General features: G+C 57.4%; 1 protein-coding gene and 2 long non-coding RNA genes across 8 annotated transcripts in view; 1 reads left to right on the forward strand and 2 right to left on the reverse strand.

The window, feature by feature from the left end:
* Positions 1-3,587: 3,587 nt before the first annotated feature.
* LOC147351219 (uncharacterized) lies at positions 3,588-8,989 on the reverse strand. Its single transcript, XR_015146852.1, has 2 exons — positions 8,776-8,989; positions 3,588-5,332 (listed from the first exon to the last, which is right to left on the reverse strand). It is a non-coding gene; the product is annotated as an uncharacterized LOC147351219 (long non-coding RNA).
* A 3,943-nt stretch (positions 8,990-12,932) lies between these two features.
* LOC147351220 (uncharacterized) lies at positions 12,933-14,364 on the reverse strand. The gene is made up of 2 exons (XR_015146851.1): positions 13,918-14,364; positions 12,933-13,199 (listed from the first exon to the last, which is right to left on the reverse strand). It is a non-coding gene; the product is annotated as an uncharacterized LOC147351220 (long non-coding RNA).
* Positions 14,365-14,568: 204 nt separating this feature from the next.
* Positions 14,569-23,479, forward strand: part of BAIAP2 (BAR/IMD domain containing adaptor protein 2) — a 63,589-nt gene continuing 54,678 nt past the window's right edge. For all 6 annotated transcript variants that reach the window (XR_015146853.1, XR_015146854.1, XM_086355302.1 and 3 more), the window contains exon 1: positions 14,569-14,728. Coding sequence is in view for 4 of the 6 variants with exons in the window: in XM_086355302.1 (XP_086211428.1) it covers positions 14,675-14,728 (54 nt within the window). In the remaining 2 variants the exon portion in view is untranslated. The remainder of the gene's footprint in view (positions 14,729-23,479) is intronic.

The raw sequence follows: 23,479 nt of genomic DNA on the forward strand, positions 1-23,479 counted from the left end.
TGGAGCACAACATTGTCTAGAGGAGGGGTTGCCAGACTTTTCCTTAAAGAGCCAGATAGTAAATGTATCAGGAGGTATGATTTCTGACTTACTGAACTCTGCTGTCTCCATGTCGACGCTGTGTAAACAAATGGACATGGCTGTGGACATGGCAATAAAACTTCACAGAAACAGGTATCTGGCCACTGGGCTGTAGTCGGCTGACCCCCACTCTGTTGCTCCCACTGTCTTTAAATATTTATTTACTAATATCTGGCCACATTGGGTCTTAGTGGCAGCACTCGGGGTCCTCGCTGCATCGTGCCGGACCTTCCAGTGGGAGGCACTGACTCTAGTTGTGGTGCTCACGCTCAGTAGTGGCGTGCCGGTGCATGGGCTTAGTTGCTCCGAGGCATGTGGGATCTTAGTTCTGCAACCAGGGATCAAACCCATGTCCCCTGCATTGCAAGACAGATTCTTAACCACCAGACCACCAGGGAAGCCCCACCCATCTTCTTTAGCACATGACACCAGCACTAATTCAGAGGACCAGGTGACCGAAAGCCAAGAGGAAAAAACCTGTCAGTGGCAGCAAATCCACAGGTTATCTGAGCACTGGTTTAGCAGACAAGAACTCTGATAGATCTGGAAACAGGACATTTTTCTAAATAGAGGAAATGATGGAGAAAGTAGATTAAAAGATGGAGAAACGGAGTCTATGTAAACCAACGTTTAAGAGTCTGCAAACTCCACACTTCCCTGTCCAGGCAGATGTGAGCAGTTCACACTGCATCCTGGGCAATTTAGGCTGCATTTCAATGTTTCAGCTAATAAGTGAAGCTGCGTTTGGCACCAGAAGTGTACCAAGTTAGTATACCAAGTTAGTTAATGGTAACTACCTGCGAAGGGTGCCCATGGGGATTGAACCTTCCTACCCAGGTCATAGGCCCCCTTCTCTGCCCCCTCCCCTGTGTGCCTGCTTTCTGGGGGAGCCAGTGAGCAGCCTAGTGTGAGGAGGCCAAGGGCTGAGGACCACACAGGCGTCCCAAGTCATCCTTGTGGCCCTGGGGGAGGGGGCCATGAGGTGGGAGTTCAGGGGCTGCTTGAGGGTCTCATTCTCTTCCCCAGGGAGGAGAATGCTATGGGCTGGCACCACAATACCACGGGGACGGGGTCAGCCTCTTGGGGCTGCAGTATAGGGACCAGTTCGTACAGATCAGAGGGATGTGGGGATCGGGAGGAACCAGTGCCAGGGTCTAGGGTGGAGGAGTGGGTGGTGGGTGTGGAGAACTGGATTGGAGAATTAGGAGCACAAAGCTGAGGGTCTTGGGGATGGGTGGGGGACAGTAAAGCAAGAGAATCATGGCACGGGACCTGGACCGGGTCCACAAAGGAGGCCTGGAGGGGGGATGCTGGGCAGGTGGTCAGAGCTGGAGCCCAGGAGAGAGGTCTGGGCACGAGATACGAACTGGGAAGCCGTCTGGGTTTAAGGGGAAAACCTGAGTTGCACCAGGAGGTGGGATGATCGAGGGGCGGGCCTGCAGACAGGGGCCCTGTGCCATGCTCCCTCTGGGGCCCCAGGGGAGCAGGAGGCAACCTCTTGACTCCCCGCCTGGTGGCTCAGTCAGCCCCCTCTCCAGGGAAATTCCTTCCCGGGGCCACAGTTCCCTCACCAGCAAGTGAGGGTCTGAATGGAATCGACCTTGTGAGCTATGGAGAGGTGCCTAGAGCAGCATGTGGAGCGAATAGCAGTCATGGTCGGTTCCTGCCGCTCTGGGACCCTAGGGGTGCCTCAGTCTGCGACTGTTCCTTGTGCTCTTTTTGCTAAATTGATTTTTTAATATTTATGTCTGTGGCTGCGTTGGATCCCAGTTGCGCCACTCAGGATCTTCATCGCAGCATGCCGACGCACTAGTTGTGGCACGCTCAATAGTTGTGCCTCGGGCTTCGTCGCTCCTCAGCACGTGGGATCTTAGTTCCCCAGCCAGGGATCGAACCTGAGTCCCCGGCATTGCAAGATGGATTCTTAACCACTGGACCACCAGGGAAGTCCCTTGAGAAATTAATTTGATTCTTAGGCCTGTCGATACTGCCAGCCCTTCACGGGAAACCTTCAGGCTCAGGCTCCCTTTGATGAGCAGCTCAAGGAAGACTGGGGCTTATTGAGGGAGGTCAGGGCCTCTAGGGGTCTCCAGAGTTAAAAAGATTTGCCTGAGTCTGATGTGCGTGTCCTCAAGTGTGATCTTGGGAGCTCTGTAGGGTGCAGGGCTAGAGGACAGAGGAGGGAGGGTTTCAGGAGTCAGTTGTTGGCACAGCAGGTGTCAGATCCCCTTCCCGGTTTGGGGGCCCCTCAGTATGGGGGTTTGGGGCCACCAGAGGATGGGAGGGGCCTAGAGAGACAGGGAGAGCTGTGGTGCCTGGCGTGGGGGTGCGGTGAGCAGAGGGGGCAGGGACAGCAGCAGCCCAGGGTCAGGTTTGCTGGGCCAGCGAAGCCTGTTTGATAGGTAGGTGGTCCTCAGGCCAGGCCTGGCTCAGGTGGCTCTCCAGGGTTTCAACCAGTAATCTACCTGATCTCCTTTCAACAAAGCCCATTTCTGCTGAAGTCGCTGAGGCTCTTGCCCACCAGGACCGGCAGGTGTAGCTGCCTGTGCCCCAGGTTGGGCAGCTCTGAGTCCTCCTGCCCAGCTTTGTGGCCTTGGGAAAGCCCCTCCCAGCCCATGCCCCAGCGCGATGAGGCTGATGAATGCCCAGTCTCGCCCCTCCTGTCCTGGGGGCTGGTGGTCAGAGGCCTTGGCAGGTTGCTGGGCCTGACTCCCTGGCTCTAGGCCACCACCTGGCATCACAGTCCTGCCAGGATCGTGGACGGTCTGGGCTCCCACCCAAGGCATCTGCAGGCAGCCTGTCAGGACTTCCACTCACTCCACATGGCCAAGGGTAGGGGCTATAGGGCCTTCTTACAGACCTCTCTGATACGGGTCTGCTCAGGAGCCCTCAATCCACGCTCTACCCTCATCACACCGCGGGTTTCATCTTAAAGGCATGCAGGAATTGCTCAACTCATAGAAGTAGTTTTTGTGGGGCTTGCAGCTTCTGGAACTCGGCCCGGTTGGAAGACACAGCTGACTGGGGGGAGCCCCTCCCAGGCTTACCCCTGACGGAGTTCTGAGGTAAAGCTGCTGAAATTCTTCAAAAGCCTGGTTCCTTTTAAAAATGATGCCAATATATATACTACTTTATATAATCTAGATAACTTATGAGAACCTCCTGTTTATCACAGGGAACTCTATTCAGCGATCTGTGGTGACCTCAGTGGGAAGGAAATCTAAAAACAGTGGGTATATGTGTGCATACAACTAATTCACTTTGCTGTACAGAAGCTTTCCAGGTGGCTCAGTGGTAAAGAATCCGCCTGCAAGGCAGGAGACATGGGTCCCATCCCTGGGTCGGAAAGATCCTCTGGTCAAGGAAATGGCAGCCCACTCCAGGATTCTTATCTGGGGAAATCCCATGGACAGAGGAGCCTATCAGGCGTCAGTCCCTGGAGGCTGCGGAAGAGTAGGCTGTAACTGAGTGACAAAACCATAACAAAGTAACACAATGTTGTAAGGCCACTAACTCCAAAAAAAATTGTTTTAAGAACATAAAAAGTAAAAATCATTCAGTCGCTCAGTCGTGTCTGACTCTTTGCAACCCCATGAATCACAGCACGCCAGGCCTCCCTGTCCATCACCAACTCCTGGAGTTCACTCAGATTCACATCCATTGAGTCAGTGATGCCATCCAGCCATCTCACCCTCTGTCGTCCCCTTTTCCTCCTGCCCCCAATCCCTCCCAGCATCAGGGTCTTTTCCAATGAGTCAACTCTTCGCATGAGGTGGCCAAAGTACTGGAGTTTCAGCTTTAGCATCATTCCTTCCAAAGAAATCCCAGGGCTGATCTCCTTCAGAATGGACTGGTTGGATCTCCTTGCAGTCCAAGGCACTCTCAAGAGTCTTCTCCAATACCACAGTTCAAAAGCATCAATTCTTCAGCACTCAGCTTTCTTCACAGTCCAACTCTCACATCCATACATGACCACTGGCTAAACCATAGCCTTGACTAGACAGACCTTTGTTGGCAAAGTAATATCTCTGCTTTTGAATATGCTATCTAGGTTGGTCGTAACTTTCCTTCCAAGTAGTAAGAGTCTTTTAATTTCATGGGTGAAGTCATCATCTGCAGTGATTTTGGAGCCCCCCAAAATTAAGTCTGACACTGTTTCCACTGTTTCCCCATCTATTTCCCATGAAGTGATGGGACCAGATGCCATGATCTTCGTTTTCTGAATGTTGAGCTTTAAGCCAACTTTTTCACTCTCCTCTTTCACTTTCATCAAGAGGCTTTTTAGTTCCTCTTCACTTTTCTGTTTATTTTGTACTTATTTAAAAGTAAAAATAAATAAGTACAAAATAAACAGAATGTTATCCACATGAAAAGACATTCAATTAGGGATTGGGGAAATTCAAGTCAAAACCACAATGAGCACTACGTTGCACCCAATAAGACGGGGCTAGAATTTAAAAAAATAATAATAACAAACAGAAAATAACAGTGGTTGATGAGGATGTGGAGGAAGTGGAATCCTTGTGCACTGCTGATGAGAGCATAAAATGATGCAGCCGCTAGGAGAACAGCTTGGTGGTTCCTCAGAAAACTGAACATAAAACGACCTTGTGACCAGCAACTCCGCTCCTAAAGTGGACTGGAAACCGGTGTTCCAAACTTGTCCGTGCCTCTTCATAGCCACACTCCCCACGGCCACCCAAAGGCGGTAACAACCATCTATCGACCACCAATGACTGGATGCACAAAAAGTCCTCCCCACGTAGGAATGTTCCTGAGCCATGAGGAGTGAAGCACGGGCCACGTGACAGCACGGATGCTCCTCAGACACTGAGTGAAGGATGCCAGGCGCCAGAGGTCACACGTCACGTGATTCCACTGATGTGAGATGACCACAGAGACGGCCGGGGCTGGGGGAGGGAGCCGTGGGACCCCTCGGGGTGATCAAGCGGTTTCAGGACCAGTTAGAGCAGTGGTTGCACAACAGTGTGAGAGCACTAAACGCCACTAAAGTGGACAGGATTGTTGACTTTAAAATGGGTGATTTTATGCTGAGTTTTATCTCCATTTTCTCGAAAAGCATGTCATAGGGCCCTTTGAAAATCAGCATCACAGCGAGCAGTTTTCTCACAGAGTGAAAATGGCCAGCAGTCTGCAGTCCCCGCGTTCCCTCTGCAGGTTCCAGGCAGCCTCTCCCAGGCACCGTCTTTTCTTTGCTACTGGGTCCTGGCAGGATGGTACTCCTCTCCGCCTGAGAATGCATATCAGGAGAGTTCAGGTCCCACAGAGCCGGTGCCCTGAGGGCTGCCCACTGACTACCCGGACTCAGGGGCAAGCACGAGACCGCCGCCCCAGCCTGGGCGGCCCCACCCTTGGCACCACCCCGCCACCCCCTGCAGCCACCACTGGCTGGGCCACCACTCTGTGCCTGCCATGCGGCTCATCGCCCACCATGTGTCTGTCCACCAGGTGGCAGCGGAGGCTCCCCAATGTGGTGTCCCTGCCCAGCAGCCCCGCCAGCACCCCATGTCCTCTGCGGACCAGGAGCCAAGATGCTGGGGTCACGTCACCCACGAGTGTGGCCGCGTCCTCGGTCCTCTCTGCCTAACTCAGGGGAGGCTGAGCTCCAGACGCCAGGCCGGGAGACTGAAAGCCAGAGTCTGTCCTGCAAAGCACCACAGGGCTGTGCTCCTGCAGCTGACATCGCATGAGACCCAATCTGCCTGAAACAGCTTGCAAAGCATCACCTCAGCTTTCCACTGCACCACAAGCCCACAGCTTTCCACCAGGAGCCTGTGCCCGGTGGGGAGCCTCGGCTTTGACTTCACCTGAGGTGGAATCAAGGTCTCTGGGGTTTTCCCAGTGGGAAATCTATAAGCCAAGGAATGAGGGGAAATTACAACCGAATCTAACATCTCCAAGCCCAGGGGCTCTGAAAACCAAGGCCTGAGGCTGCACAAAGGACTCGGCTCCTGAAGCTGCAGAGAAAACCTCAAAATCTGGGTGAGAATTAGCAGCAGGTTCCAGGGGCTGAGCTGCCAGATCTCTGCAGGGGCCCTGTTTCTGCCAGCAACAGAGCGACACTGCAGAGGTCACATGGTGTCTGATTGGACTGTGGGTTAAAGGTCCCCTGGATTCGTTGAAATTGATTTTCCCCCGTGGATGGAATCATCTTTTTGTTTGGACAGCTAGGCAACAGCTGAAGTTTTCCATGAACCTCTACGAAGATATGTTTCTTCTGATTTTTGAGAAAAAAAGAAAAAGAGCCTGACAGGGCAAATGATATTCTCTAGCTTGACACTAAAATAATTTTTCTCAAAATCCTATTACTTTCTGACCAGACCTATCAATGAAGAAATTCCAAAATACTCCACGCTTCCTGAGGCTGTGACAGCCCGGGCGGCAGCTTTGATTCCCATCCAGACAACTCCCTGGTTCCGGACAGGAACGGGTGCTCCACCGTGGCCCTGCAGCCAGCATCAACTCAGACCAGTCTTCGCTGGACCACCCCAGCCTCCCAGCCACCTGGGCAGTCCTGTGGCTTTCACTGCAGACTGGGCTCAGGCCATCACAGTTCTCCAAAAACCCCAGCCTCTCTGCTCTCAGCCTTTCTACCTCTTGCTGTAGGAGCTTATGATCAGACCAGTAAACTCAGTCCTCACAAGTATCCAGCCAGCACCTGCCCCGCCACCCCACAGGCCCCCAGAGCCCAGCCTGGCCCCCTGACTGATTTTGGCCTCTCACTATCCAGTTTCATTACAGTTCCTCTAGGACATTCTGGAGTGAGCCACAGAAGCAGATGAAGTGGTTACACTAAAAGGGATGGGAGCTCCCATTTCCCGAGTGCCCACGAGCATTCGGGTGGGTTGGTGGGGGACCTTGCCCATGGGACAGAGCCTCCCATTGTTCAGCATCAGCTATCCCACACTGTGCAAACCGGCCTGCAGACAGTGAACTGATGCTTCCCTATCTGAGCCGTCTGGTGTGGTGTTTACACAGTCAGAACAGGGAGTGCCACCCTCGATGTCCTTGGTTCCCAGGTACAAGAGAAATGGGGAGACCTGGGTGCCAGGGATAGCAGAGATGGGAGCTGCTGCTGCTAAGTCGCTTCAGTCGTGTCCGACTCTGTGTTACCCCATAGACAGCAGCCCACGAGGCTCCCCCGTCCCTGGGATTCTCCAGGCAAGAACACTGGAGTGGGTTGCCATTTCCTTCTCCAATGCATGAAAGTGAAAAGTGAAAGGGAAGTCGCTCAGTCGTGTCCAACTCTTAGCGACCCCATGGACTGCAGCCTACCAGGCTCCTCCATCCATGGGATTTTCCAGGCAAGAGTACTGGAATGGGGTGCCATCGCCTTCTCCGACTGAGATGGGAAAGGAGCCCACAAACTACCGACTGGCAGCTGCTGCCCACCACACCCCTCCCCAGGCAGGAACCGCCCATCTGGTCCCTTCCCACCTCCAGGGCACACACCTAGACCAGACAGGTCCCGCTGCCACAGGGCCTAGATGGGGAGACAAGGTGGGTGGTTCCAGACTCCCATCTCCTGGGAACACCTGGCATCATGGGGGTCGTGCTCCTCTCCCGAGATTGCACACCACTTCTCACACATTTGGGAACCCAGGACGTCCAGGGGGTGGAGGGGCACCCCATGTTCTGGTTGTGTTGACACCACACGAGACTGCCCTGATAGGAAAACATCTGCCAGCTGTCCAAATGCCACAGTGCTAGACAGCGGGGAGGGGGTTCTGTCCTACTGACCGGCTGACCCACAGAGCCACCCAAGTCAGCCGCAAAGCTCCCCCTTTGGAAGCTTTGGGACCCTAAGTGGGGTTTTAGGATCTGCAGCAAGAAGAAAAAGTCAGGTTTCAGGGCTGAAGACAACATTTTAAAATCTGGCTTTAAATAAACATGGGATTTAAAAAAAGAGAGAGAGAGCGCGCGGAGCCTCCAACAGCTGAAATTAGAAGCAGCCGCCTGGGCAGGGAAGCCATCTGCGCACGCGAGGCGGCGTCTGGGCTTCGCTGGCAGCGCCGGGAGCCGGCACCGCAGGCCCGGGGCCGCCCTCCCTCCGGGAAGAACCCGTGAGGACACATCCAGCCTTGTTTTCGGAGCATCCTCTAAGTTCACGTTCCAGACAACAGACTTTCTCCTCTCCACTCCGAACTTAGCTTTGAGATCACTTTCAAGGCAGTTTAAGTCATTTAAGAGGTGGAATGATAAGAAAACAAAGACTGCGTTTCAGAGGGAAATGAAATAATGATATTGAGGGTGAAGCCAGCCTCTTGCCTCATCTTTCCCATGAAGTTGAGTGGCCACCAAGAGCCAGTGTGCCTGGGGCGGCCCAGCTGGGCGCTCAGCCCTTCAGGTCACTCACCTCTGGCCTCCTCTCCTAATACACTGTGTTCTTTTGACCAAGGGGGCTTGCGTGAAGGCCATCGTTGGCTTCCTTAGCTTCCGGTCCCCCTGCTCAGAGAATTCTGTCACAAGCTGGGTTTGCACAGAAGATGGTGTGTGTGCCTGAGATTGGTGGGGGGGTCCCCCGCTGCCTGCCTTTAGCTCCACCCTGCCCACCCGACCCAGCCCCTGAGCTTGGGCTGCCCTTCCCAGTCCGCCCCATCCAGCTCTGGACACGAGGCCCAAGCAGGCCGCTCGCCCCGGCGTCCTGCCTCTGCCCCGGCCCTCCTGCCTCACCTGGGCCGGTGCGGGAGACCCGGGTCTGGGGGCTCTGCCCGAGTTATTTAAATCCGCGTTGTCAGTTAATATATTCTAACGAGCAAGTGGGTGACCAAGCTGGCAGACGCAGGATGACGCTGAAATGTAATAAGAGGGGGAGAAACACCGAGTGAAACTCTGAGACTCGTCCTCGCCCCTGCGCTCACCCCCACGCTGCCTCCCACGGGCACCTGGAGTCACGCCGATGCGCTGGATTATGTAAGAGGGCCCGTTGCTGGGGAACCTCTCCCCACCCAGCTCAGTGACAGGGCGGCACCTCCCCAGGTCCCCTCAGTGGAAGCCCCCGCGGCCCCTCCCTGCCTGGCCAGTAAGGAAGCTCTGGGAACTTTTTACGCTGCCTCGATAGGAGGGTTAAAGCTGAACCAGGAAGGACATGGGAGGCCACCTGCTCCTGAAACACTCCACCACCTCCTCGGAGGGGAGAGGGCCCTTGTGCGCCAGGTGTCTCCTCCTCCCAGGCAAGGCCCGGCTCAGAGGCCCCCCCGAGGGCAGAAAGGGCAATGTCACCCATCCCCGGAGGCAGTGAAGCCTGTGCTGTCTGCAGCCAACGTTTTGGTCAGAGAGACGAAAGCCTCTGAGCCACGTTCAGGTCAAGGGGGAGCGGGTTTTGAGGGAAGAGCAAATCTCAGTAAAAGTCTGGGGAGGAGGGAGGAGGCAGGAGATTGGCCATCAGCCCGGCCCACGCAGCCCGCCCCCCGCCCCACCCCAGGCCAGCCTCCTGCATGGGCGCCATGCAGCAGGTGGCAGAGTGGACCTGGGGCACTCTGTGGGGACAGGGCCACTGCTCTGCCCACTGAACCCACAGACACCGGACTCCGGGCTGAGGTGCAGGCCCCTCCTTCAGACCCACAGGCCAAATGGAGGCTTGTGCCAAGGCCATAGGTGCCCCCGTGAGTAAACTTTACATGTTAGGACTGTTTAGATTTACAGTTACTGCAAAGATAGCCCACACCTAAGAGATCCCCCCCGTCCTGCCCTGTTAACACCTCTCGTCGCTGTGATGCATTTGCTACAATTAACAGACCAGCGTGGACTCACTGTTGTTCACTACTCTGGACTTTATTAAGGTTTTCTTAGCTTTCACCTGGTGTCCAGCACCCAGCCTGGATCCCAGGTGACATTTGGTCATCACGTCTTCTTGGGCTCCTCTTAGCCCCGAAGGTCTCAGACTTCCCTGGTTTGGGCAACATGCTGGACAGGGGTCTGCAGACTGTCCCTCTACTGAGATTGGTGACGTTTCTCATGATAAGCCTGGGATGACGGGTCTGGGGAGCAGTGCCGCCTTTCTCAGCACGTCAAGGCCGTGTACAGTCCCATGGGCTCACTCTGAAGACGTGGCCTGGCTCGCCTGGCTGTGGCGTGCTCGTCAGTGTCTCCTGGCACCCGTGTTTCCTGGAAGTTGCCTTGCAGCCCACACCGAGGCTGGAGCACCCACTAGAGGGGGCAGCACCCATGGGCACTTGGGTGCTCTCTGGAAGGTCCCATCTGACCACTGATGATGACGATATCTAAGACACACTGACCACTTGCCACAGGCCAGGCATGGTTCTTGGTGCCAGGCTTCTTCTGCCATCTATACCTCAGCCCTTCTGACACCCTGCCCAGGTAGCCTGCCCATCCAGAACCTGCTGCCCAGGCTCCCAAGGCCATCATGCAGCTGCTGGCCCAGCCCCGGGTACTGGCTTCCCAAGTCTGTGCCCACGCCCTTAGCGGCAGTCCCAGGTAGATGCTAAGCTTCACCCCGTGGCAGGTGACGTGGCCCTGCCTCAGCCGTACAAGGCCACAGTGTGCTGGAGGCCGCTGAGGTGAACTTCCCGCTGGCAGGACACAGGCCTCCCCCACCACACCCCCCGGAGCTTCCGGCTCCAGGCACCCCCACGCCTTCTTGCTGACAACGCTGACAGTGTGAAGAATGTGGGCTGAGGACCAAGAAAACAGTCCTCTGGACATAATTTGGACAGTTCGGCCTGGTAGCCCTGCCCCGGTCAGTCACCCAGAGCACTGGCATAGAAGGAGGAGGCAGAGATGGCCAAAGAGGATGGGGAAGACGTGACAGTGTCCACGCCTCCTCTCTCTCCTGCTCTGGAACTTTCTGGTTGCTGATTACAAGTGCTCTAATCCAGGAAGGAGGAAAGGAAGAGGAGTTCTGATTGGGTGGATCCTTCTCTTAGAGAGACGGGGAGGCTGCCAGGAGAGGGTGGTGGAGAAACAGCTCCCTTGACAGGCATGAAATTTCCCTGTGATCTGAGACACACTGCCACCCCCTTAGGCCAAGCTCCGCAGAAACCCGGTTGGGCTGGTCAGAGAGAGAGAGATGGTGGTGAAAACCCTGAAAGTTTTGCGGTCACCTCAGAAAGGGCTCCTTCTGTTTAGCAAAAAATCACAGATCCTTGTGCCTGCCTTGCCAGGAGAACAGCTTGCTTGAAAAGCAGAGGCTGTCATCCTGTAATTAAATCTGAGACCCCCCCTCCCTACGTGACGTTGAGATGAAGCCACTTACATAACGCAACTAAAAATAAGCTGATGAAGAGATGCACTTTGATTCTCCCTGCTTCCAGCCTTTTTCTCCTGGGCCACCCGTGCTGGGGTCAGCTGACCCGGGGTCAGTGTCGGCAGCACCACGTGGTCAGATTCTTGCCGCTGACCCTGGCTCGGCACCCTATGTGCGCAAGGCCCCATCACTGGTGCCGGGGATGGGGGGACCTCAGGTTCAGAGGTGGGGTGCTGCGGGTCACCATGGCTACACACGTCTCTGGTCGTTTGGCCCATAGAGGTGAGGACGGGCAGTCAGAAGTGACAGGGAAACCGGCAGTGGGCAGATTCCAGCCCATCTGCTTTCTCAGGGACTCATGATGAGCCGCTCATCTATAGAAAGCCACTGCCCACCCCCTCAAATACTGCAGGGAGAACAACACCCTGGTCTGCGCGAGGGCAGTGGGCCATCCAGCACCCACTAGTCCTTGCAGGGCCGGTGGGACAAGCAGAGCCTCTCCATTGTGGCAGTGACTTGCTGGTCTTGAAGAGAGGTGGCCCTGACCCTAAGCGGGCCCCTCTGACTCCTAGGAGTGGCACTGGGACCACCTCAGCACCCAGCCCACCCCTAGCCCTGGGCACTGCTCAGCCCCGCTCAGACACTGCTGCCATCTAAAGGGCTCCCACCTAAGAAAGGCCTCGGGGATCACTGGTGGGCTCCTGGCCTGTGGCTCAGACCTCCTTGCTGCTGAAGGGGTCAGCATGCAGGGCCGGGCACCCCAGTAGACTGGTGGTTGGAAGATGGGCGGGGGAAGGGAAGCTGCCCAGCAGGGGGCAGACTTTCTCACTGCAATTCTCCAGGCCCAGGTGTAAGCCCCTTTCCAGTCCTGCCCTGCATCTGCCATCGGCCCCACGTTCTCAGTGCCATTTGGCTGGATGTGCTTATTTTCACTTGCCCCAGGTGCTCAGTGAACGCTCTTCTGAATGATGGCTTCCCTCCCAGCTGTTCACCTCCTGCCCAGATGTCAGCTGGAGGGTGCAGGCCCGAAGTGAGGCGATTAGTCCTCCTGCCTCAGCTGCTACCAAACGTGAGCGTCCAGTTGGGCAGGAGGGCAATCAAGACTAGGATCTTCAAGGGGGTGGGGTTGGGTGGGGCTCGGGGCCACGGAAGCTTTTCTGGAAAGCCCCTCTCCTTCCTCTACTGTCTCATGACTGATGGGAGCAGATGGCCCTGGAGGATTCTCCCCAGGCTAATTCCCCTCCCAGAGCAATGAGACCCTGTTTTCACTGGCCAGCCTCCACCCACCATTCTCCTCGTCCTGCTCACTCTGCTCCCTTTGGATGAGCAACAGCTCTTGCTCTATACCCACCTGGCTCCTCACTGGCCTGTGACCTCATACAGGTCAATGGACATCAGTCTTGGGGTGGGAAGGATGGAAGCTGCCTCTAGCTGGCCTGGAGGAGAGGGAGCTGGGGGAGGAAGACAGGCCTGACTTCTGACACGTGAGTCAACAACGCCCGCATTGTTGGAGCCAGTTTGAGCCAGCTTTCTGTTACTTGCAACCAAAAGAATCCCAGAAATTACATACTATACTGAAATCTACCTTAAACACTGCAAGCAATAAAAAGGAAGAAACTGGAGCTGGTGTTGAAAGGAAATTAAACCAAGGAGAATTTCTGTGAACAAAGGCTCTGAGGTTAGGAGCAAAGGCAAATGCTTCCTGAATATCCCTTCCATTTTCTTTGAATCCATGTGAAGCAGAGCGTAGTTCATTCGGGTTAATGACCCCATTGAAAAAACCTGTCTCAGCCCCTGCTGTCTTCTGGAGTCCTCCAGCCATCTTGGGGGTTCTGTCTCCTGGGCACCTGCTCTTGAAGGGATGACTGTCCAAGGATAGATTGCGGGTGTGCTGGTGGAGAGTGTCAGGTTTAATTAAAGAGAAACACTTAGATCTGGTGTTTTACAAGGTAAAGCAAATAATTTCTCTATGTTAGTCTAATTTATGTAAATATTTCTCCAAAGGAATTGTACCAGGAACCCTCTGTGCCAACTTGGTCAACTTCCTCAGCAGAACCTCCCAGGAATTGCTTTTAAAAATCAGACATCTCTGATCCCATCTCTTCCATCCAGGGAGGTTCACCCTCCCCCAGGTTTTCCCCCTCCCCACCCCCGACCCCCCACCTCCCACCCCCTCACCCCCTCACCCCCACACCTCCCACCCCCTCCACCTCCCTCTTCCCTGCCCCTCCCCTTCCCTGAGTTTCCTCTCCCCAAGGAAACTACCCCTCAAGGAAGATCTTCTTCCACCATCACAAGGGTCCTCTTTCTCCGAGCGCCCCTCAATCCTCACCACAGGATCCTTTCCCCATCCCTCCCCCACCCCTTCCAGAATCCGCACCCCCAAAACCCCTCTCTGCAGAGTCCTTCTCTGAAACCCAGGGCTCTGCCCTCCCTAGAATCCCAGCCCCAAGGGCCCTCCCTCACGATGCACCCCTCCCAGGGTCTTTCCCCAGGGTCCACCCCTCTCTAGGGTCTTCCCCAGGGTCCTCCCTCCCCTGAGACCCGTTTCAGGGTCATCCCTCCCCGGAAGAGCCGGCCCAGGGCTCGCAGCCACCCACCGGACTTACCTCCGAAAGTGCCCGGTAGAGGCTGGACCCTTGGGACAGCACGCCAGCCTCTCACCCTCCTTCACCAAGTCCTTACCCTTGCCCCCGCCCCCTTCCCCAGGAAGTGTCCGAGCGTTCAGGGACCTCTGTTGCCCAGTGCGGACGCCTGATCTCGACCGCTTTCGGGGGAGCGGCGCCCAAGACCCGGCCACCCTGACTCGCCACTTTGCGGAGTGCCTCCCCCACGCGCGCTCGCGGCCGGCGTCCCGCCCCCACCCGGTTTCTGCTCCCTTCTTCCTGCGCCACCCCGCCTCCGCCTCCCCGCCCCCAGCACTGCTGTCGCCCCGGCCCCCCAGGCTGTTCCCAGGGCCCCAGCCCGCGCCGCGCCTCCGCCTCCTCCCCCGCGATCGACGGCGCCACGGGCCAATCGCTCCTTGCTGCCGGCCCACAAACCCCGCCCTTGTCCCCGCCCCCTTCCCCAGTATACGGAATTCACCAATGGGAAAGACGGCACGGGGGCGGGGCCTGTCGGTTGCCTAGCAGCAGCGGCTGGGCGGGGGCGGGAGGCCGGGGGTGGTGATCCGGGTGCGGCGGGGGCGGGCGCGCGGGAGGCGGGGCCTCTGGGGGGCGGGGCCTGGTCGACTATAAAGGAGGCCGCCGGCTGGCCGCCGCGCTTCTGGTCCGGCTCCGTGCGCTGTTTGTCAGGTCTCCTCGTCGCTTCCGCAGTCGCCGCTACTTGCGCCCCTGGTTTGGTCAGTGGTGCAGCCGGACCAGCACCATGTCACTGTCTCGCTCGGAGGAGATGCATCGGCTCACGGAAAATGTCTACAAGGTGAGCTACGAGCCACACGCGCCCTCGCGCCCTCCCGGGGCGGTCCCTGGGCCCTCGGGGGTCTTACCGGCGCTGCCGCGGAGACCCAGCGCCGGACCGGCAGAGGTTGGCTTGGGTCCGCTTGCCCCGACAGCCTCTTGCTGCCCCCGCGCGCCCTTCCGTGCGCCTTCCGCGTGCGCGGGGGCCGGAGCCTTCGGACCCGAGTTGAGTAGGGGTGCGGACTGCGGAGTCCGAGGTCTGCGGGGGTCCGGGGCCACGGCTGCCCGTCGCCCTGCGCCCCGTGGTGGCCCCACCGGGCACGGTTACGCAAGCCTAGGGCACTTTTTTCTCAACAGGCTTTCCCTTTCCACAACTCCTTCTCGGTGGATGTGGCCGGGTGGGAGGTCGCGGGCGGGCAGGTTCGATGGGTAGACAGATAATCCGTCATCTTATGTAACCGCGGAGGGAGAAGACTAATTGTGTGGGAGGCTGGCGCGCCCGCCTCTGCTTCTGATGTGTGAGGAGTCGGCTCTCAGCCCCCGGTGCGGAACGCGGGCGTGTGTCGGAGCGCCGGCAGCCCGCCGGACCCTTGCCGCCCCCGCCCGGGGCCGGTTTTGCGCCGGTGTGCACGTTGGCAGACACCCGAGTTTCCTTTTCTTAGCATCCATTTTCTCGGTTTGGACCCCCACCCCCACCAGCACAGAGCCAGGCTCCGGAGGCTCAGGGCTGTTCCCGGCAGCATTTCCTCACGGGAGAGTCGTGCCCTGGGCGGTCCACGCGGGCCTCGTACAAAGCCGGGCTCTATTTCAAAACTGTGTCTGGGGGTTACGCGGGGGGCCGAGGGGTTTCGGAGTTGAAATTTAGGCGGCGGCGGCAGGTTCATGGCGGCGGAGTGGGATTGCAGCGCGCTGGCAGAGCAACAGTTTCTAATTGTGTTAAACAACTACGCTGTGCCTCCTTAGCCAGCGGCCTGCCAAGCCCTCTTTGCGCGCGGAGGGAGGCCTCTGATGGACCCTGAGCTTTCAGCTGGAGTCCAGCGCGGCCGCAGTCAATCCCAGCTGCTAATAAAGGTTTTTAAAGTTGCAGCTAGGTCACCTGGAAGAATCTGGAGGCCGGGTCAGGGTGGACTAAGTCAGTTCTGAAGCCATGTTGGAGCTGCTGGTAAACAGGAGTGGAGACTGGCGAGGAAGCAGCACGTAAAAGGAACAGCCTCTGGGGTTTTTATGTTTGTATCACGAGAGTCAGTGGCATACGCTTTTTGGTCGTGTTGCTCCGTAAATGGTTGTCAGGGAGGGAGATTTATTAAATTATTAGTCATTAGTTTCATTTCCACTTGCTCATTATTGCAGGGGGTGGGAGAGAAGTGCCAGTCTTGGTCTTTTTTCCCCTCTTTTCCCTGCTTCTTCTCCGAAACCATGAGACAGAAACTTTAATGGCCAGAATTAAGAGGGAGTGCGTGGCGTGGCTTTGCTCTGGGGAACCCCATGGTCGGTCTTAATAAAACTCTTAGAACGGAGCAGTCAGGCACGCTGTTCCAACGGAGCAGCTTCTGGAGGAAGCAAAGATGTGTTTGCAGGTCTGGAGTGAAATCTGTCGGCAGAAAACTATTAGGATCTGAGTGTTTGGGGGTTTGGGGCACACGTTCAGCAAGCTAGTCTGCGTTCTGTGCTCACCGGTCAGCTGATGACTGAGCTCCCATGGGAAGGTGTGGCCAAGACCAGGGACTTTCAGGTTAGACACCTCGGGAAGTGGACGTCCACAGTGCTGGGCGTCTTACACTCTTGGCCGGTTCAGGCTGTGGGGCCAGTGGACAGGTGGGCTTGTCGGTGGTGCTCCCCTGCCACTCTGCGGCTGTGGTGCGGCTCTCTTATGATTTGTGGCTCGTCACTGGGGAGCTCGGGTTCCACAGCAGAGCCAGGACAGGTTGGGTAAGTTTGGCACACTGGCTGGGCAGAATCCAGCCAATTCGAGGCATGCTCAGGACACAGCCAAAGCTGCTGTGTGGAGACCCCGGCCAGTCTGGCTGGTCCTCCACCCTAACTCTGTGCCTAGTTTGGTGACTTGTGGGAGAGTGGCAAGGATGTGGCCCTGCTCGGCGTCACCCTGAGCTACAGCTCAGCTGTTTGCTTTGGCCCCTGTCATATCAGCTGCAGTTCTAAGTGGTGTTTGCCTTGGCAGAGAAGGGAACAGCGGGGACAGCCGGCCTTGGCCTTGCTGATTACAGACGCGAGAATAAAATGTCCACTTTTGCTTCTCCTCCCTGGAAGAATCCGAATCTCAGGATTTAATCTCTCTTCTTGTGGCCCACTTCCTCGTGGGAGCTGTGTCCTCGGGGAATTTCATGGAAGATGAAGGGGCAGGAAATGACATTCACTGAGAGTTTACCCTTGGACCCTGGGCTGAGGGACAGGGACTGAAGCTCTCTGGGGGCTTCCTGGGATAGAGCCTGGGCTGGGCCCCTGGTGATGGGACTACAGGCAGCCCTAGGTGATTGCCTGGGACGAGAGACAGAATTGCAGGGTGGGGATCTGCCTCTGAGAATTAAGCCCAAATTACATTTCTCTTGGGGGAGGCCTCCAAATGTCCCCACGTGCTGCAGCAAGAGGGCTTTCTTTAGCAATTGATCTTAGTCTTCAGCTCCAGGGAGTGACTCTCAGGTTGGTGGTTTTTTCATAGTCCTATGTCTCATGAGAAGCCCTGGCTCCAGGCAACCTTGTGACCATGGAGAATGCTGGCTCTGGCACCTTGTGGAGCAAGAGCCCCACAGGCCTCCATCCTATCCTGAGGACGTGGGAAGATGGGCACAGACTGGCGAAGAAAGTCCCTAGGAAGGCCTCAGGCATGGCTGTTCAGGGTGTTGTGGGCCTTAGGCTTGTGTCACCAGAGGCTGACTGGTGGTCCTCACTCTCCGGCCCTTGTGGGGAAGCTTATTGCATCTGTCCTGTGAAGACAGCTGTGGCCAGTAGATTCCTGCAACTGGAGTCCCGTCAAGTTTCATATTGCTAGTGCAAGGTGGTGGGCGTCAGCGCTGGCAGAAGGGAGCCCACCTGTGTAGGTGAGAGCCCACTGCTGGCCAGGCCTTGCCCGTCACCCTCCTCCCGGTGTTTAGAGGAGCAGGGGAAAGCAGGAGGCCCCAAGTTCTCTGCTGCCTACCCCAGAACCCCTTCCACTGCTCAGCAGTCACACGGAACTCTTGGCCGCCGTCAGGAGCCTGGCACGCAGCATGAACAGGGCTCCACGGGCTCGCAGTTGAGCGTGGTGAAGTGGATGCTCTGACAGGCGCTTCCTTAGCAACAGAAACGCCTGCTGGCAGCAGACCTGAGGCTCTGCGTGTGCTTATGTGTGCAGGAACATGCGTGCATATGTTGTCCGTGCAGACAGGTGTGAGTTCAAGCCCATGCATGTACGTGTTTGTGTATTCACAAGTATTCTGTGTCCAAGTGAGTTTGTGTGCACATGTGTGTGCATGCACGTGGGACTTCATTTTGCTATAGAGGCACCTCAGGGTACCCTGTTGAGGTAGTATCTTCCAATAAGACGTGGGGCTTGCTGTCCGCATAGACTGAGCCGTCCTTCATGGAGCGTGCAGCCCACTCCCCACCACCTGTGTGGCAGCAGCAGCAGTGCATCTCCGATTCCCGTGGAGTAGCCCAGGCAGCGAAGGATGGTTTCTCTGTTGCACTGATTCTGGGCCACCGGCTTCAGCAGCTGTTTGTGCCCAGGTCACGGTCCTGAGGTGGTGGGCCCCTCAGCACAGGACCCTTGAGGCTGGACCTTGCCGGTGTTTGCTAATGGCCATAAAGGAGGGGGCCTGGGGCGTGGTGGCACTGCAGAGTTCCTCACAGGCCAGGAGTGCTTTGCCCGCACTGCCATCCCCACTGGTCTCGCCTGGAGAGTGTGTCTTTTGTTGGGGAGGCTCCTTGGCTCATGGGACAGACCACGTGCACCTGAGGCTCCAGGTGCTGCCCAGGGCTCTCGGGGCGTCAGTGGGGGCTGCCATGGGAGCTGCGTGTGTGCTTGTTGTTGCCACCTGATTTTAGGTTCCTGAAGCTCACTGAGGGCCTAGAGGTCCTTCTGCCTCCCTCCATCCTTCCCCAGCACAGGTGGTGCTGGCTGGGCTGCCCAGATTCGGGGGCCTTTCATGGGAGGACTGGCCACTGAGCCGAGGACCCTGTCCCCTCCTGAGCAGGAAGGCAGGCTGGCAGGGAGCCCAAGGCCCACCTGGCACTCCCCACCCCCAGTTTGCAGGAGTAGGTCCTGCTCAGGGGAGCCCTGCGTAGGACGGAGGGTTGGCAGACAGGGCTGCCCTTGTCACTCGGTGGTCCCCCCTCGTTCTTGCATGGCTTCTGGGACTGGTGTTGCTCTCCAAGGACAGCTACACCTGAGCCGCGATCTGGTGGGGGTGCCCTGGGCCGCTGGCTGGCTGCCTGCCTGCCTGCCATTCTCTTTTCTCAGCCCTTACGTGCACCGCACCAGGGCCCATCCTGTGTGGCCACTGTGCCCAGGTGGTTTCTCTTGATGCCTCAGGGTGGGGAGGCTGTCCTCATTACCGTGCAGGCCTATGCCCACTGGACACCCTGCGCCAGGTGTCCAGTGGGGCTGTCAGCGCTCTGCTACTGTCTGCAGCCTGCGGCCCTGGTAATTACAGGCAGGCGTGGACCGTGCCCGCACCTGCCTCCCCTGTCCTCCCCCTGCCCCCACTCTGATTCATCCTGGTACTGATGGCACTGCACAGCTGTGAAATAACACAAGGGGCCCCAACCAGAGGGGTGGGGCACCCGAGGGTCTGTACCCAGGGGCTCCAGCAGCAGGCGGGCCTGGGCGGAGGTTGGTGCCCAGGCCTCTCTTACTGGGGAAAATCCTTCTGTCCCCACCTGACATGCTATCAAGCAGCCAGGTGTGGTGACTTAGGAGCCATGTAGCTCCTGACTGTGGGGCCCCCCACCTGGAAGTATGGCTGGCATGTGTGTGTCAGTGCTTGGCAGTGGCTGAGCCTCATTTCTGGTTCTGGGGCCCCCGTGTGTGCATCGCTGTGACCATCTCAGTCGTGGGTCTGGTCTCTCAGCTGTTTGCTCCATAGGCAGTAGCCCAGGACCCCTGGAGGTTCTAGAGGCGGTGGCAAGCTCGTGTCCCTTCTCAGGGCCTGAAGGTAGGCCAGGGTGTTAGAAGCACCTGGTGCTGCCGTGTCCTGGGGGCCCAAGGGACAGCTGGTGGTGTGCAGCCAGGCCATGCTGAGAGCCAGGGCATCCTGTCTCTCAGAGGTGACCTTGCGCACCTTGGGGGCAGGCAGGGGATCTGTACCTGCGACTCAGTGTCCAGTGGGTGTCAGCAGGACCCCTTTCTGTCTACCCAGGGCAGCGGAGTCTCAGATTGGCACCTCCAGCTGCCCCTGGCCTCTCCTCCCAAGTTTCATCGCAGGAGCCTTGGAAGTCTCCTTGGAAGTCTTGTCTGGTCTTTCACGCCTGCGGGACATTCGGGCGCTCCTGCCTTTTTCCCCCTGTCTCTGGCCGTGCACAGCCTCGCTGGTGGGGCGTGCACAGTGACCAGGATGGGCCTGGATCCCTCCAGGCTTCCCTTGCGGCTCCAGGGGCTGAGCGGGGCCTGGTAGAGCCTGTCCTGACGCCCTGACACCCTGGGCTGTGAGGTGAGCAGCCAAAGGGCCTCCTGCAAACCCTCGGGGTGTGTGTGAGAAGGCCACGTGTCCTCTATGACGAGTACCCTGAGTTGTGAGGCGCTGGGAGAGGTTGGACACGAGGAGTCGGGGCCGCCAGTTGGAACAGAGTGCCTTTTTCTTGCTTGGGAAATTGGTTTTCTAGTTGTGAAAACAGTTCTTTTAGAATTATTTGGACAGATGTTTTAAAAGTTCTATGTCAAATGTACATGAAATAAATTGGCAAGATTTTCCTAAAACCTCTTCGGATTCAGAGTCTGACTCTAAGGAGCTTTGGTTCAGCTCACAGTCGTTGGGGTCAGAGCATCCGCCGGGCCCCATCTCTGGCCCTCCAGGTGTTGGTCATGGCGGGGTGGGGGGTTCCTTCCAAGCTCTCAGACTCTTGTTCTGCCGCTTTCGTTGCTGACATCTTGTTCCTTGATTGGAGAAGTTTCCCCCATGATAGCCAGGATCTCCGTTCCTTCTTAATCGCTGAGTGGTGTGTGGATGTAATGTCCCTGCTCAGCCAAGCTGGGGACAGCCTCAGGTGGGCCTGTGTGAGTGACGACACACACGTAACAGGCTGTGAAACTTGCTAGGATCTCACAGGTGTCTGTGCTGTGAAAGAAGTCGACATCTTGCAGAATGGGGGTGGGAGCTTGTTAGGAGAGAGGGCGTGCCCCCACCCCTGGGAGCTAGACTTTCGTCCAGCAGGGCGTTTGTGTCTCTAGGAGCCAAGCGTGGGCAGAGCTTACCTGCTAAGCCAGAGTGGCCTTTGTTGTTTCCAGAGAGGCTGTTCAAAGAACAGGGTGTAGTGAAGGCCGAAGTGTCGCTGATGTGGCCCAGGTGGAGGGAACCAGGGGTCTCTGTACACCCACTGCTCCTCTGAGCCCACTCTGGGGCCAGTGGAGCCCCCTCTGACCTGGAGGACAGCCTGGTACAAGTGATCTGTTGTCCACACCTCCATTTCTTCCTTCCTGCCCCTCCCACGGAAGTCATGTCGTTTGCACTCCAGGGGACTGATGGCGCTCAGGCCATGGCTAGCCCTGCCCTTGGGGATCCCGGACCTTGCTGGTCACAGCCGGGAGGCAGCCAAGGGCCGCAGTCCAGTCCAGGCAGGAGGCCTGGTTGCAGGCTTCTTGCACAGATCCCACCAGGCAGGAGACTGTGAGGTTGGCTGCTGGGGCCCAGACAGTCTCACACGCTCCTCTCATTCTGGGTGTGCTAGGGGAGGTGCTGTGGCCACCTGGGGTTTTGCAGTTGGCTGGTAATTCTGAATGATCGTGTGAAGAGCCTTCAGTGGGTCACTCTGTCCAGGTACCATGCTGGGAGTGGTGTGTGTGACCTTGTTTATCTCTACACTGCTTCACGAGGGGCCCTGGCCATCCCAGCGGGTGGAGGAGCCTCAGAGATGTGAAGCGGCGTGTCCCAGCCCAGCCCGGGTGCTCAGCTGAGCCCGAGCTGGAGCCAGGCCTGCCCTGTGGCTTCAAACCTGTTTTGTTTTCCCACTTGGGAGTCCTTTGGGCTTCAGGTGAGGATCTTCAGCTTCTGTGCCACCGTTTTTTCTTTCACAATTAGCTGGAGCAGAGAACCCTTCCTGGCCACAGGGAGCATTAGGCTTTCAGGATGGAAAGTTCTTGGAGGAGCAAGTAGTCCGTGTTGAGGGCAGGGAGGCCCAGGCGAGGCCTCTGTTGTTGCCTTCTGAGTTCCCGAGTGCCGAGGGGCCTGTGTTCCCGCCAGCACGACAGCCTTCTGGGCTGGCTCATTCCACCCAGCGGAGGGAGGCAGGAAGCAAGAGGAGAACAGCTCCAGAGTGTCTGGGGCTGTGTCGTTGCTTGCTCATCGAGGTTCCTCGTCCAGCAAGGAGCCCAGCCTTGTGAAACTCGGATTAGAGCCTTCCCGGGGACAAGGACAGGTCAGCAGCCCTGGAATGTTCTAACCAGTCAAGCAGTAACCAGACGATAAGAGAACTGACGGCTGAGTCTTCACAGGGCGAGCAGGGATTGGTCCAGCCGTCGGGTCTGCTCGGGCTGCCAAACAAAGCACCACGTGTGCTTAAACAACAGACAGGTGCGGCTCACCTGAAGCCTGGAGGCCGGGATCCAGGTGTGGGCAGGGCAGTTCCTCCCGCGGGCCCTCTCCTGGGCCCTGGAGGCGGACTCCTGCCTGTGTCCTCACGTGCTCGTCCCGCTGTTTGTCTGTGTCCTGATCTTTCCTTAGAAGGCCCAGTTCTGTGCAGTTGGGGTCCATCCCCATGACCTCGTTTTTACCTGCATTGTCTCTGGTGATTGTCTTTGGAGGGCATCTTTACAATGAGATGGTGGGGTTAGGCCTAACACATGAATCTTTATTGGGGGGGGGGGCTGGAATTCAGTCCCTGACACCAGGCAGTCATGGGGCCGCCACCCCAAGGTGCAGCAGGCTGGTACCTAGGAGTCCACCTGGGTGCTACTGTCTGAATCACAGGGAGCTGTGTGTTTCCAGCCCCTGAAGGTTTTCCGTGTTAGTCAGATGGCAGCTTTCAGTTCTTGACACCGTGAGGACTCTCTCAGGAGCACGCCAGCTTTGCCATGAAAGTTACTAGGGGAGCCTGGGCTCCAGCTTAGCACTGCCCTGGGACAGAAAGAGTGGAAGGCATGTGCCCTGGGGCCAGGCCAAGCAGGTGGGGCAGGTATGGCTGGGCCTGGATGCTGGAAGATGTCTGGGGCCTACAGGGCCCTGCCCCACTGAAGTCAGGACTGGCCAGAGGTGCCTCTGGATAGGAAGGAGGTGGCTGGGCTGGAGGGGCCTGTGTTTGGACCCTGCTCTGCGACTCCTGGTCTAATGGATTTGTCCAGTTCCTGTGGCGGTGGCCCTCCCAGTGGGACAGTCCCCAGCCAGTGCTCACTGGACCCCTTCCCCACCCTGAGCCCACTTACGGCTTCTTGCCCCCAGAACCTGTTCCAGGAGGGCTCAGGCTGGAGGCATCTGAGGATCCAGGTCCCAAGAGAGAGCTGGGGTGAAAGCTGGGCATCCTCAGCCCCAGGAATCAGTGATGGCGCCTGGTCCCTGCAGGGAGCCGGGGACTTGGGGGGCCCTGGGAGTTAGGCGGCTCCTTCCTCACCTTGCGTGGCCCATGCCGT

Source organism: Bos grunniens, chromosome 19 (genome assembly GCF_055505025.1).
Source record: "Bos grunniens cultivar Pamir isolate PY7600 chromosome 19, Bosgru_T2T1.0, whole genome shotgun sequence".
NCBI classification, from domain to species: domain Eukaryota; kingdom Metazoa; phylum Chordata; class Mammalia; order Artiodactyla; family Bovidae; genus Bos; species Bos grunniens.